At 49.4% G+C, this 13,830-nt stretch overlaps 4 protein-coding genes across 4 annotated transcripts; 1 reads left to right on the forward strand and 3 right to left on the reverse strand.

The window, feature by feature from the left end:
• Positions 1-671: 671 nt before the first annotated feature.
• N7518_004340 (glycoside hydrolase family 55 protein) lies at positions 672-3,526 on the reverse strand (the record flags this gene model as incomplete). Its single annotated transcript, XM_057185267.1, has 3 exons — positions 672-2,300; positions 2,355-3,003; positions 3,057-3,526. The coding sequence occupies 3 exons, from the start codon at positions 3,524-3,526 to the stop codon at positions 672-674; spliced, it is 2,748 nt and encodes a 915-aa protein (XP_057042037.1).
• A 1,446-nt stretch (positions 3,527-4,972) lies between these two features.
• On the forward strand, positions 4,973-7,468 carry N7518_004341 (threonine/serine exporter family protein; the record flags this gene model as incomplete). Its single annotated transcript, XM_057185268.1, has 1 exon — positions 4,973-7,468. One exon carries the CDS (start codon positions 4,973-4,975, stop codon positions 7,466-7,468), a length of 2,496 nt encoding a protein of 831 aa, XP_057042038.1.
• Positions 7,469-8,590: 1,122 nt separating this feature from the next.
• N7518_004342 (uncharacterized protein) lies at positions 8,591-10,069 on the reverse strand (the record flags this gene model as incomplete). Its single annotated transcript, XM_057185269.1, has 1 exon — positions 8,591-10,069. One exon carries the CDS (start codon positions 10,067-10,069, stop codon positions 8,591-8,593), a length of 1,479 nt encoding a protein of 492 aa, XP_057042039.1.
• A 525-nt stretch (positions 10,070-10,594) lies between these two features.
• Positions 10,595-13,012, reverse strand: N7518_004343 (anoctamin family protein; the record flags this gene model as incomplete). The annotated part of the gene is made up of 4 exons (XM_057185270.1): positions 10,595-12,304; positions 12,357-12,651; positions 12,717-12,870; positions 12,922-13,012. 4 exons carry the CDS (start codon positions 13,010-13,012, stop codon positions 10,595-10,597), a joined length of 2,250 nt encoding a protein of 749 aa, XP_057042040.1.
• Between the last annotated feature and the right edge of the window lie 818 nt (positions 13,013-13,830).

Genomic DNA, 13,830 nt, shown 5'->3' on the forward strand with positions numbered 1-13,830 from the left:
ATGTTCTCGCGTGAGCATGGTTTGTCCTACTCGTGAGCAATTCAAACAACCCACACTCCGGAAAATTCACATCGCAGCAATGTTTGGGTATTTTGCTGCCTTAGCGATCCCAACAACTCGATTCGCACCGGAGACGCCGGCACCGTCCCCGTTGGGGTGGCTTGGAGGGAGATCAACTGCCCACAAAGTGGTAGACAAATGGTATGAAAGCGCGTCTCACCGATACAGTGGGTCAACTCCTGCTCGGCGTCCGTCATTATAATTGTGACAATGAATCCCACTCGCAATTTCAAAGTATCTCGACCCCTGTGGCATTTTTGGCTAGTTAAAGATAGCCAAGGGATTTCAATGACGCGTCATGTAGCAGGTTTGAGTGCCTTTAATATTGCAAAGGGGCAGCGAAGCAGCCAAGTGAATCTGAATCATAACTGGTTATGGACTCAGTTACCGGGGGCGATGCGGGTCGGAATCTATCCACCGGTCGGCCTGAGGCAGCACATAAACTCACGTGCCAGTGGCGACCCGCTAAAAAAAGAAACAGGAGAAATGCCATGGATGGAACATGCTGGAAATTGGAATAGAGAAGCAATGACTTTCATTAATTATTATCTGTGGTTTAAATTACTAACAAAATGCATATGTCCAGTGATGATGAAGCAATGAGACGAATATCACGCTGTAAACTGGCCGTACACCTGAATGATGGCTTCCCACCCGCCTTGGTGGTCTGATTGACGGGGATTGCTCTTCCCATCGAGCACCATTACATCCGTCTTGCGCGTGCTGATCGAGTACCAAACCAAATTCTGAGGGTCATTCGTCACCCGCATCATGTTGGTTTGGCAGTTCCCCTCGCAAGGCATATTGTACAGACCATTCCAGTACCCGTCGAAAAACGCCCAGGCAGCTGAGTTGTACAGCGCGATGTTGGATCCGCCGTCGACGTTCGTAGCTATCGCGGTACGACACTTTTGATCATCTGCAGCACACCACGAGAAATCAGGGTCACCGTATTTGGCGACAGCTGTCCATGGCGCTGGTGCGGCCTGGTACTCGCCTTGGCCTTGCATATACGGTGTTTCTGTTTGAAGAAGACCCGCAAAGACGTTCTGGGCTTTGTGGAAGTTATAGTTATACAGCCAGTGATGCTCGGAACCGGTTCCAGTCAGCCAGGTGCCCTTGGTGGATTCGACCAAGATTCCGCGGCCTGTTGAGATAATAGTGAGAGCTGACTCGCTATCAAGATTGTGATCGGCGGTCCATCCCCAGAAGTTCTCAATATATGCGGACGAACTGTTGGTCAGGTGCATTACCATAAACGCAGCCATACAGTCCTTGGGGTTTTGCGACGTGCAAGCACTGGAGATACTTGTGTCAGCGGTCCCGCCCACCGTCACCATCGTGTTCCAAAGACCGATATCGCCGGGCTGATCACCTGCGGCATTGATTTCAATGATCTTGGCCCCTGGCAGGATTTCGCCAACGGAGAATCGCATGTCCTGAATCTCAATCACACCGATGTCGCCAGGATTGCCAAGTTGAACGACAGGTCTCGGATTGCCGGAATCCTTGAACTTCTGGCCATATCCAGAAATAACAGACCATGCTTCTCCGACAATGCGAGTTCCGACTGGGACGAAGATAGTGTCTGAGACTCGATATACACCAAAGGGAATGTATGTCACCTTGCACGAATCGGCATTTTCAGCCAAGATAGCGTTCAGACCTTTGGTGTCGTCAGTCTTACCGTCACCTTTCACTGTGTGTCCAGATACGGTCTTCACATTTACAATATCCGCTGTGCTGTGATCTTGATATGTGGGCTGGGCCTTCGTAAAGTATTTGTCTCCAACCAGCAAAGCGGCCGGCCGCTTTGTTTCCCAGCTCACCCCAGTCTGGTAGGTTTCTGGAACAACAGTACCCCAGACCCATGTGTCGACATGAGCATTAGCGGCCAATGCCACTTTGCCCTGAGCGTCGACCGCGATAGCGTTCGAAGTATCGTGCTTGAGGTTCTGAATGAGAAACTGACTATTTTGGTATCCTGAATCATGGGACGAGTCATAGAATCTGACTACTGGTCCCGTGTTCGTGGAAGTGGAATCTAGAAGCACTAGGCTACCCAGTCCATTTCCAGTCATATCGATACCAGTGCCGCAGCTATCAAAGGTTGCTTGTTGGAGCAACACCGTCCACCCACCTGCCGCAGAGAATGCTGTTTTGCAAGATTGGAAATAGATGTTCTTGAAGTTGACCTGTTGGTTGGAGTTCTTGATCCCGATAGCTCCGCCAATAATATCCTACGCTTTGTTAGGCTGCTTTTTCTTCTTCTTGGGCTTCTCTGAATTACTTACCACATCTGTGACGGCAATTGTTGACCCGGCATTGATATCGATCCCAGTGTGACCCGTGGAATCTTTTGGCATGCGAATTTTGACATTTGTCAAACCCGACCCTTGGGCAACTCCCCATTGAAGAGCAGTGAAGTGGCGGTCCGGGCTGAGGGCTGTCGTATCAACGATCACATTCTTGACAAGCGTTGCAAAGCTGGTTTCTGGGTTGCCATTGTTTACATCGTACCCCATGATGAGATAGTCACCACGGAAACCTGGTGCAGCTTTGATGATGGGTGGGTTCAACGGATTGCCAACAATTATCGTACCAACAGTCAGGTTGAGAGTGGTTTCAAGCTGGTACACGCCGCCTGGAAGGTAGACCTGGGCAGGATACCGCGTGACACCTTGACCCTTGCGACTGCCGCCCGCCCCATCATCGTCTATAGCCTTCTGTAATTTCGGAGTTTGATTACCGCTGCCATCATTGACGACCGAGTAGTCCATCACATTGCGATACACCGGGTAGAGCGACGTTTTGGCGTAGGGAGCAAATCCTGCTCCTTGCTGATTGTGGTCCTGCTCGTCAAGCCAGTAGGTCTCCGGTGATTTGGTGGTAGGGGCAGCACATGTTTTTGTCGCGGGCGAATGATCTACTTGAGATATTGGACTGGACAGGTTGTCAGCATTCAAGTATCCTATGAGACGTTAAATGACACATACGATGGGGTTGGAGCACTGGCTGCTGTCGATTGAGTGCGGGTCTTTGGCGATGGAGTTGAAGCCCTTATACTTGTTGCGAGAGTATGTGTGACCGCGGAAGTAGTGCTAGCTGCTGTCGTAGTAGCCTGTGCCATATTCGAGGAGGAGCCAGCCGCCTGTGTGGCCATCAAGGTATCGTCAGCCTTGGATGGAGATTGCGCGGTCGTGGAAAGAGTATTTGCTACAACAGACGAAGCCTTGGTACATGCGCAGTCATGAACAATAACAGTGGATGATGTCCCGGTCAGACCTGCCAAAGAAGATGCAAGCGCCCAATCAAAAGGGTAGTCATTATTTGACGGCCTTGCATGAACGGTTGGAGATGAAAGTGCGTGCGATGAAGACGCATGCACCAAGTCTAGAGGCACAATGGCACCTGATGTTGTAGACACAACCGCTGCAATTGCAACCAAAGAAGAGAAGCCCCTCATATTCGAGCAACCACAAACCACAACCTCAATCTCGAAGTAGACAGAAAAGAGAAACAAAAAAGGGAATGAATGGATACTAATAAAACCATCGCAGGTCATATGTCAGGTTTTCTTGCAATTAGCATGCCAGGTGATCTTGGAATGCACACGATCACCTTGTATGAAGAATGTATGTATAGGCTTTGTTGGTACATCTTGGCTGAAAGGGCCATGGGTGATCGACGCCCCTTGCAAGACTCGGGATTCGCAACCTTCGGGCATATTGTCGCTATAACTCCCCTTGTATCGCCGAATTTGTTGATTTCGTGGAATTTTAGGCTTATATTATAATCTGCTGCATGGTCTACATCCTATAAAAAAGTATCAAATAGCTTCAATTAGGATTTACAACATTGTGTAGCTCGAACCGTTAAAGGATCTCATGAATATATTCCAGACTGTACACTATCCATATCAGACAAAGTGATGTTCTAGGTTATATCTTGACTCCTACCATCGTTAATACCTAGCTAACACACTCACAATTGGCGTCAATGTGACATTGGAAAAGAATCAGAAGATGTGCTATATGATATGTTTCTAATGCTCTAGACTCGTGCCACGTGGTAACCGGTGGAACGTCGGCACAATCAAGGTTCCTCACGACACCCCTTGCATTGGGTCGAAGGTCCCCAGGTAGTATTGATATAGACTTCCATGCCAATGGTAGCTATGCAGCATGAAGTATGCCTGCTTCTGATTGCCTGCCGATCTTATTTGTTAGACTTCATCTCCATGAGTATTACCTCGGAAGGTTCTATACAAAATTATACATAAGTCATATTAATGAGGCCGTCAAACTATGACTTACAATAATTCCAGCTTTGGTATGTCTCTTACTTGGAATCTTGCGCTTTTTGCAAATTGTAACTATAAATGGAGCTCAAAGTTGCGTATCTACAACATCCCATACTGCAATCATCGGAGACAGGGAATCGCCAATGGAACAAAATGTTGGAATCTGTTCTTTGGAGTTGCTAATCTATCTTTCTAAAGCAACTGCATGATGATTGGGATATGTGAGGTGGCGAGAAACCTACAAGGCCGAGATTTGCGTGGGATAGATTTCCGACGAGGCGACACCCGCAAACAATACCCTATGACTGGCGGAAAAAGGGCTTAGAGTCCCGTTGAGTTGATGATTTCTTCCATTGAGCTGCATGAAAATGAATTCCCTGTTGATTGCCAACCGTGGTTCACACGTCTACCCCAATAACGTCTCTGTGAGCTCATCTAGCGATTATGATAGCCCAATTTGGCACGAAGATCCTGAAAGCATTAGACGAAAGACCTTGTATGATTCAAAATCTTTCATCGAAAAGAGGTTCATAAACTACAAACTCATTCGCCCCCCGAACGATCGGAGACTAGATGTTGGCGAAGGAGTGAAAACCACGCGTTGCCTTCATGTCGGACGCATCCATCAGCAGCTTCAATGATGACTCGGACCCAGACAATACAACCTCGTCCGAAGTTTGGCAGGATGCGCCCCAAACCAGTCCACAAGAGAAAGAGTCATCACCCCATGTTCGATTTCGATCAAATGCGGGTTTCATACAGGAGGCCAAGCATGACGAGCCGCCACAAGTTCTTCGCGAAGAATGGGATTTGGCTCACCATGAAGGGCAGCCTCATCGGTCGACAATGCCATACTCCCATGAGTCTGAGGATATTGCCGATACACCACAGCGAGATCGTGAGCCACAGTCGAGTGAGACGGACAGCGAGTCAGGTGTCCAAAGGATAGACCAGAACAAGGCACCGGGAGATGAGAAGAAAGAAGACGAGAAGAAGGAACCTGAGACTCCTGAACAGCAATCCACACTGGAGAAATGGCGAACTGCGACCAGGAATTTCAGACGGAAAGCATCAGAGTTCGGTGACCGTCTGGGTCGCCCACAGGCCGAGGGAGACGACTTAACATCCGGGAGATATCACGCGGACTGGGCGACCGGTGGTGCACCTCCACTCTCTGATGTGACAGATGACAAGCACAAAAGTGTGGAGGCGAAGCAGCGCGACCAGAAAGGGACCAGCTCGGAAGCCCATCGTCTAGTGCGAGATCTGACCCAAGACCATTCCCAAAAACGCCGCAAAGGCCGAGGGAAACCTTATCCTCACCCCGACAACGAATTTAAAGATGAAGAGAATGAGACAGGAGCAGATGCGAGCTTGAGATATCGCTCTGGCGGCGGCGGGATCCTGTCACAGTTGATTAAACTGCAGGGTGGTCAGCAACAAGGTGCTGGAGGGCAGTCTCGAACATCAACTGACTCATCTAACAGCGCAGGATCGGCCCCCAGCGGAGCCCCAACACCAAAGCCTAAGAAGCAAAAGCCAGTGAAATGGTATAAAAAGCCCAAGAATGCGTCGAATTCGACCTTGATTGGTGGGGGCGCGGATAGTTTCAGTGGTGCAAGCACTCCTGTTTCAAGCGAAATCCTGTCGCAAGCCTCGAGGCGCCGTGACAAGGAGGGTGGCGGTGGCGGCGGCGGTGGAAATCGCAATATGCGGCTTGAGGATGAGATTCGAGTGACAGTGCACATTGCAGAAATTATCTGTCGGCAGCGGTATATCATGCAGCTCTGCAAAGCATTGATGTTATTTGGTGCTCCCACACACAGGCTTGAAGAGTACATGCAGATGACCGCAAAGGTGTTGGAGGTTGATAGCCAATACCTGTATCTGCCAGGCTGCATGATAATGTCGTTCGATGATCCATCTACCCGCACGACAGAGGTGAAGATGGTTCGAGTAGCCCAGGGAGTTGATTTAGCTCGCCTATCGGACACACATCTCATCTACAAGAATGTGATCCACGATGTGATCGGCATTGAAGAAGCAATTCAGGAACTCGATGCGGTCATCAAGAAAAAGCCTATATATCACAAGTTCATCGTCATCTTGGTGTACGGGTTGGCCACTGCAACAGTCGGGCCTTTCGCTTTTAGTGCTAGGCCGATTGACATGCCGATCATTTTTCTCAATGGTATACTTGTCGGTTTAATGCAACACGTCGCCGCGCCTCGTTCGGTGTTGTATTCAAATGTCTTTGAAGTGACATCGACAGTGGTGACGTCCTTCCTCGCCCGCGCTTTCGGTAGTATCTCCCTTGGAGTCGTGAATGGCAAGCCACAGTACCTCTTTTGCTTTTCCGCCATCGCGCAATCATCGATTGCATTGATATTGCCAGGATTCCTTGTTCTTTGTAGTAGCTTGGAACTTCAATCTCATCAGATCATCGCTGGCTCGATTCGGATGGTCTATGCTCTCCTCTTCTCGTTGTTTATTGGATATGGAATTACCGTTGGCACAACCATCTACGGACTGATGGACAACCACGCGGTCTCTGACACATCCTGCCCAGACAAGGGCGCCTTTAAGAATCCATATGTTCAACGGTTCCCTTTCGTTGCGATCCAGACAGTCTGGCTTTTGATTATCAACCAAGGAAAATGGAAACAGCTTCCACCCATGATCATCATCGCAATGGCGGGCTACATTAGCAACTACTTCAGCACGAAGAGACTGGGATCAAATTCCCAGGTCGCGAATACAGTCGGCGCGTTTGTCATCGGCATCATGGGAAACCTGTACAGTCGGCTCTGGCATGGCCATGCTGCGACCGCTATTTTACCTGGAATTTTCATTCTGGTTCCATCTGGACTTGCTGCGACGGGATCTCTGATCTCGGGAGTACAGTCCGCGGATGAAATTCGTCAAAGCGTCGGGGCTCATGGCAGCAGTAGTTCAGCGCCCGGCGCTGGCTTGCAATCTAATTCTATATTCAGTCTAGGGTTTGGCATGATCCAGGTGGCTATTGGCATTACGATTGGTTTGTTCATTTCCGCACTGGTAGTTTATCCATACGGCAAGGCCCGGAGCGGACTATTTAGTTTCTAGGCTGTTTGTTGTCACGCCGTTGACAGTTGGTTTCTGATGTTGATGTTGATATTGGGATAATGTGCATAACAAAAAGAAGAAATAGAGAACGTACTCTACGATGATGAGTACCCTGTAATTCGGCTCATGTAACCAAGCGCCTATTTAGGGAAAGTAGCATGATGTCCTAGGAAACTTCGACTGTCCCATGGATTGTTAAAATGCTACATACATCCGTATATGTATGATTGAAGTCAGCTTACTCTCAAACTAACCGTCACAACTTTGAAACAACATACAAAAATTTTCTACGATGCTATTCTTTTCACTCAAGAGAGGATTCAGAAAAAGGAGCGAGTTCTTCAGACACCCCGGAAGTCCCCGCGAGATTAGCAGATTCACAGTTTGGTCACTATTTTGGACCCCCTTCATCCTGGGTAATATCTGGACTGCGAAAGTAATAGAGCAGGAGAGCAATGCCGACATTCTTATTCGGCGAGAGTAAATCTGTTATAATGACCTTACGGAAATACCGCGTGCTTTCTAAGGCTCAGATACCTCCCATACTCGAGCGATATCCTGATTATTCTTCAAATTGTTGGCCGGCCGCTATTCCGGAATGCCTATATGAGTCATTATCGAGGAAGAAAGCTCAGGCTAGGAGCATAAGGCAGAGAGGGGCAGATGTGATAGAAGAAGGGGACTATGCTACGTGGGCGTCTTCGGTTGCACAGAAATGTGATGAGAAATGGAAGGGAGAAGTCCAAGAGGGAAAGGGGGGGATTATACCTAGTTAAGGGGTTATAGCGCTTTAGGTTGCTTCCCAGGTAGATAGCTATCGTGGGAATGAATTGGACCAGCCAAGGCACCTTTCCCGTTGTATTTTGTGGATGAACGAAAGCATGATACGAATATGAAGGTTATCACAGTCAATCTCCAATGTATTAAGAACAAAAATACCTACTGTATGCTAAAGAGTCAAGTCTAGCATTTCTAGGAGAATAGTGAACGAAATCCGGCAATGCAATGCAAATATGAAACAACATGAAGATCAACCGGCGACCAGTCGCCAGCCACCTCGCTTTAATACCATAGGCCCTAAGGTGGGTCGGAGAGCGGCGATAGAATCATGTTTCGAAGATATTAAACGTGCTCTATCGTGTCATCTTGTGTGGTTGTTGTGGCCTTTTTGTGATCCTGACAGATAGCATGACCTAGAAGTTCGAGCAGGTGTCGTTCGCGATATGTAAAAACACGGACACCGGTTGTTTGTAGGAATCGCTTTGCATGCTCCAGGATGAGCTCTAGGTGTCTGGGAGGAAGGCGAAAGAGGGTGTCGAGGGAGACAGTGATTTGGTCAGGAGAGGTGTTTGGAGATGGGAATGCGGCAAGAAGATGGCGGGTGGTCTTGTCATGGGCGAGGGACTCGCAGTATTTTTCAAGCATATTTTCCCGGACAATGAAGTGAAGAATCGAGTCCAAGGAGCCGGGATGAATAATAGCCTGCGGTAGGGAATGTTCAAGGTCGGCGAGAGCGCGCTGCATTACAATCACATATTGCAGGTCTTCGACGAGCGGTAGCTCTGTTGGTGATGTATGACCAAAGAGTGGGCGATCATAGCCGAGCTGTTTTCGCCAGAAATAGTTGCATAGGATTAAAGAAATAATACACGGGATCAGGACAACGTATCCCCACCAACGCTCGGCAGTGATCATTGAAGCGGCACCAGCAACAAGACCATTTAACCCATTGACAGTGGCATGCCATTGGAAGCCACGGAACCGGGTATGTAGACGGCGACGTATATCATCACTGGGCTCGCGGGCAAAAACAGCAGCGTTGTACAGATGGAATCGATGGAAGAGATAGCCAGACCAGATGGCATTGAAAAGGCCAAACACTGCAGCGAGACCATTCCCAATATACCCAGACAGCAGATTACTAGCTTTGAAGACATGGGGGTTGGCGCCGCCAATCGCCATCAAAGTGCCAACACCGACCAACAACGAGCCGAACCCCATCAACACATCCATCACGACCCGGTCAATCACTTCGGTACCAATTTCACGGACTCCAACCCCAAGCCGGCTGTCAATGAGCCGGGCTAGTTCTGCGTTCTTGCAGTGGTATTGCCGCAAACTTTGTAGGTGAGCCCGCTCCGCTCGCAGCAGCTTGACATTGATCCAGCTCAGCCGAAAATCATGAATAGCAACCAACACCATTCCCAATGCTAGTGTACCACCAATTCCCATGAGCACGGCGGCAAACTTCGGAACGGGGATCTGATTCCAGACGTTGGCAGCGAAGTCACCGGCGTTGGCTAGCTCAAGGTACCCGACACTGGCGAGCAAGCTGTTTTTAAATTGCTGCTGGTGCAATAGACGGAATCGACCGCGTCGCCGGACTAGCACAACCTGAGTTTTTTTGGATTCCAGGGATTCCTGCCATGTGATGTCACTGGCTTCACGGATGAGTTTCGGGACCACGGGTGGTGGGGACTCGGCCGTTGATAGTAAGTCCATTTCCGTGGCCATCGTCGTCGGCTTCGGAATCGATTGTGAGAGGTGAACGGGAGATGGAGGGGTGATTAAGGTGCCAGAGGAGGTGGCAGGGGTCACCATTGTAAAAGTCGCATGCGGGTGACCGTAGGAAGGAGAAGCTCACACGGGGCTATCCATGCCGATGCTCTGTACAACCGAGTTCAGAGGGTTGGATGAAAATTAAATTGACAGCAAGGAGGGAGAGCAAGACAGGATAAGAGACAAAGGGTCAAAGAGACAAACTTTCCAAGAAGAAAAGACACGCAAGCACGTAAGCCCAGGGAATCATCCGGGGTCTTGAGAGTTCACGGGTGGAGCAAGACACCCGCCTTGGCGTAGCCCTATAGGGCTGAAGATATACTTCGGTTTGCAGGGGATCATTGTCCGTGAACGTCTGCGGTATAATATTGTACAAAAAAACCTAGCTAGAAAATAAATTGAGTGGAAATGAGCCACAGGCATGATCCCTCGACTCTCAATACTTACATTACTAGGTGATACAGCCCAGCCAATCTAAGGACCTGGCGATCTATACATAGAAAATCCCAGGCAGCGACCTAATGTAAACTGTAAATATGGTCTAAAAATACATAGGGGTGAGCTAATCTATGCCTCTTTCGAAGATTTAACATCCCCTGAGTGGGGCGTGCTTAATGCACGTATTAGCTTGACTCCTGCGTCTGCCATATCCCCGGAATGAGCGCTCCAGAACTGGGCCTCACGGTCGGATCCACGAAGCACATCATTCCAGGGCTCTTCTTTGGTCGGAGATGGAGTGCCATCGATCGACGGCTCTATTTCATTCGAGCTGTATACATTGACTCGTTCGTTGAAACGCACCCGGTGACGAGTGCGACCGTTGGGCGAGCCCTGGGAGCCGGAACTGAGGGAGGAGTTCCTCGCCAGACTAGCAGCAAGATAGTCCTTGCGCACTGCATACCGTATAGCCTCTTCTCTTCGGCTCGTATCCGAGAAGATCTTCTCAAGGGCTGTAGAAGCAGTGAATCGCATCCCCAGGTAGACCTGCTCGGCGACGAACAAAGTCAACAGAAGCGAGGAGAGCCGGACCTCGGAAATAGGACCCCGATAGACATGCACAATTGCCGCTGTAGATAGAGTCCCCAGCCAGGCCAAGAAATCTAGCCCCAGTAGACATGGGCCGATCGAATCCGACCGGATGGGTGGTGGTCGTTGGCACTCCAGCGTGAGCTTGAAGAAGTCACCCCGCAGCTCCAACCAATTATTTAACAGGAAACCGAGCGGAACCAGTGGCCAGGCAACTCCAAATAATGCGAGATAGCCAAACTGTACACACATCTCCATGATGTCCTCCTCCACATGGTATTCCTCTGCGCCGGCCTCGCTACGCAGTCTTTTCATAAATGCTGCTTCGTCTGGAGAGTCAACCAAGAACGAGCTAGTTGTTACGGAATGCCTCCGTTTGCGGCTGTACTCGGCCTTTCCATCCCGGTAGTTTTGCCACTTCTGATTCAGGACATGCTTCACATATGGCAGGACAACTTCCTCGCCGAAGCTAAGTACCTGAGCCGTCATGGAGAGATATATCACCTCCTGCTGGAATCGGCTTGTATCGACCTCGAATTTCTTCTGCCCGCTGACCATATCGGCCCTGAGCCCCGTTCTTCCGAGAATGTCGAAGTATGGAACAATTTGTTTGCCGAAGGGAACATAGACATAGGCGGTCAATATCGTGGGGAGGAAGGAAGTGATAAAATTCATGACGAAATTCTTCTGAGTCAGGGCAAGATCGTATTGATCCTGCGTTCGGTAGTTCTCGTACTTAGTCAAGCGGGTTGCGATGCTTGTGAGAAACGAGGTTATGGCGGGCAAGGATAGCGAAAACAGGACGGTCGGTACGAATTCCAGATATTCTTTGAATGGACCGTCGTATACCTCGGATATGAACACCTCCGATGCGAAGGAGGCGATGATCAAGGCCCCGAGGGCCACGCTTGCAACCGAAGCAAAAGGAACCAAAAGCAGCTGACGTAGGAACTGCTTCCAACCTGGGAAGACATATTTCACCTGACCACTGATTGGGTCCTTGACCTCTTTCTCCCACACATACTGCTTGCGATTCACCTTGAGTCGTCCAACACCTTTGACATCCCATCTCTGACTCAAATCGGCCTCTCGAATCTTCCAGTACTCGACGAAGACAACGCACCAGGCACAAAGTACAGTTCCATACACAATGGAATATGGACCTAGATACAGCCACCCAAGAATGCCCAATCCTGCGGGCACCACGAGGAATAGCGAATAGCAATGGATAAAAGCGTAGTAGAAAGCGACCTGCACAGGGTTAGCTGTTTGCCATAAATCGAGCCCAAACAGTCACGGGTACCTTTTCACCAAACAAGGCTCGAATCGCGTCCAGATCGCTAGTCGACAATACGGTTTTTCGATTCCATTGACGTAGCATTTCCGCGCAGGCCTCCTGGTCGTGTAAGGGAAACGAGGCGGTGATGTTCTTCCATTTTCCAAAACCCGGCGTGATGCCTGCGCCTCCTATTTTCTTTTGCCAGGTGACGGCATGGTATACCGAACGAATCTCTTCGGCTGGTGTATCGGCGTCGGCGATAGCTGTTTCGTCGCCGTCTGGTAAGGTATGAGTAATCCCAAACAGCCAATCCTTGATTCTGTGCTGTGTTAATTGCCCTAAAATCCAATCGTATGACATTCAAGACCCTCAAACCCCACTTACCTTGACTGGTGTACTAAATTCCCGAGGTGATCCCGCGGAACCCGAATGCAGACTAATAGCGCTTCCCCGTGGCCGTGACGAACCTGAACCCGAAGGCCAGCCTCGCCCAAGTCGTGGATCAGCGTTCGAAACTCTGTAATAGCTTGGGCTTGATCTGAGGATCATTAGTATATGCAAAAGGCCAAGGAGATTCCACGGGATTTACCGATGTCTCCAAACTCATATTGTAATACCCAATCCACGCCCAGGTTATCGTTATCATCTTCGTCATTGCCATAGCCCGCGAGCCACGACATGTTGGCTAGGTGTGGCCTGTTGAGAAGAGCAATTGGAGGGTAACAGGTGGTCAAAGTGGTTCAAGTGGTCAAACACGTCACATCAAAAGTTGAAAGGGAAAATGTGGGGAGATTGCCCTTCAAGGTTGTCACCATTACATTATTACTCTAGTCAGTTATGTATTTTTCTATTTCCTTCTATTTTGGTTCCACCCGGGTATACGGTATATCATTGCTGACCACACAGCTCTACCATTTCAACTCAACTGCTACCTGCACCTCTCAAGGACTACAATCTACAGTTGAGATTACTGAATTACACAATTGCCTTCCCCAGTTCCCATCCGACTTCTACATACAGTCGTTATGCTACCGGAAATACGAGTCAGCCCCACAAGTCAAGCTTCAGCCCTATGAGCGAGATTTCATTTGCATGAGGATCCAGTTTGCCATCCAATGATAAGCAGCTTACGATCACCATTTCTCACCATTTCTCTGCCATGCCCCCTTACATGTTCAGGGGAATCGCAATTGCCTTTCAAGCTAAAGGAGATACTCGAATGAGTTAATCCAGCACCTGCACTATACCAGGTGACTTAAAGGACTGTTCCCAAGGGATGCGCTGTGGGGTCCACTGCGGGCACATGCAGTTGTCGGATTGGCGGGAATTGGCTAGGGCTGAACAGGAGAGAGAGCTTCTGGTTCAACAATGCCCTAAGAAAGCCCCCGTGAAAGGGCCAGTTCTCTGGTCCAGAACCAATTCCCGGGGTATCTCCTCTCAGGGTTGGCAGCGGACTGTTGGGTGAAATGCTGTTGCCTACAAAACTTCACGCCAAGCC

The sequence above is a fragment of the Penicillium psychrosexuale genome, assembly GCF_028828465.1.
Source record: "Penicillium psychrosexuale strain IBT 29551 chromosome Unknown utg000003l, whole genome shotgun sequence".
Taxonomy (NCBI): domain Eukaryota; kingdom Fungi; phylum Ascomycota; class Eurotiomycetes; order Eurotiales; family Aspergillaceae; genus Penicillium; species Penicillium psychrosexuale.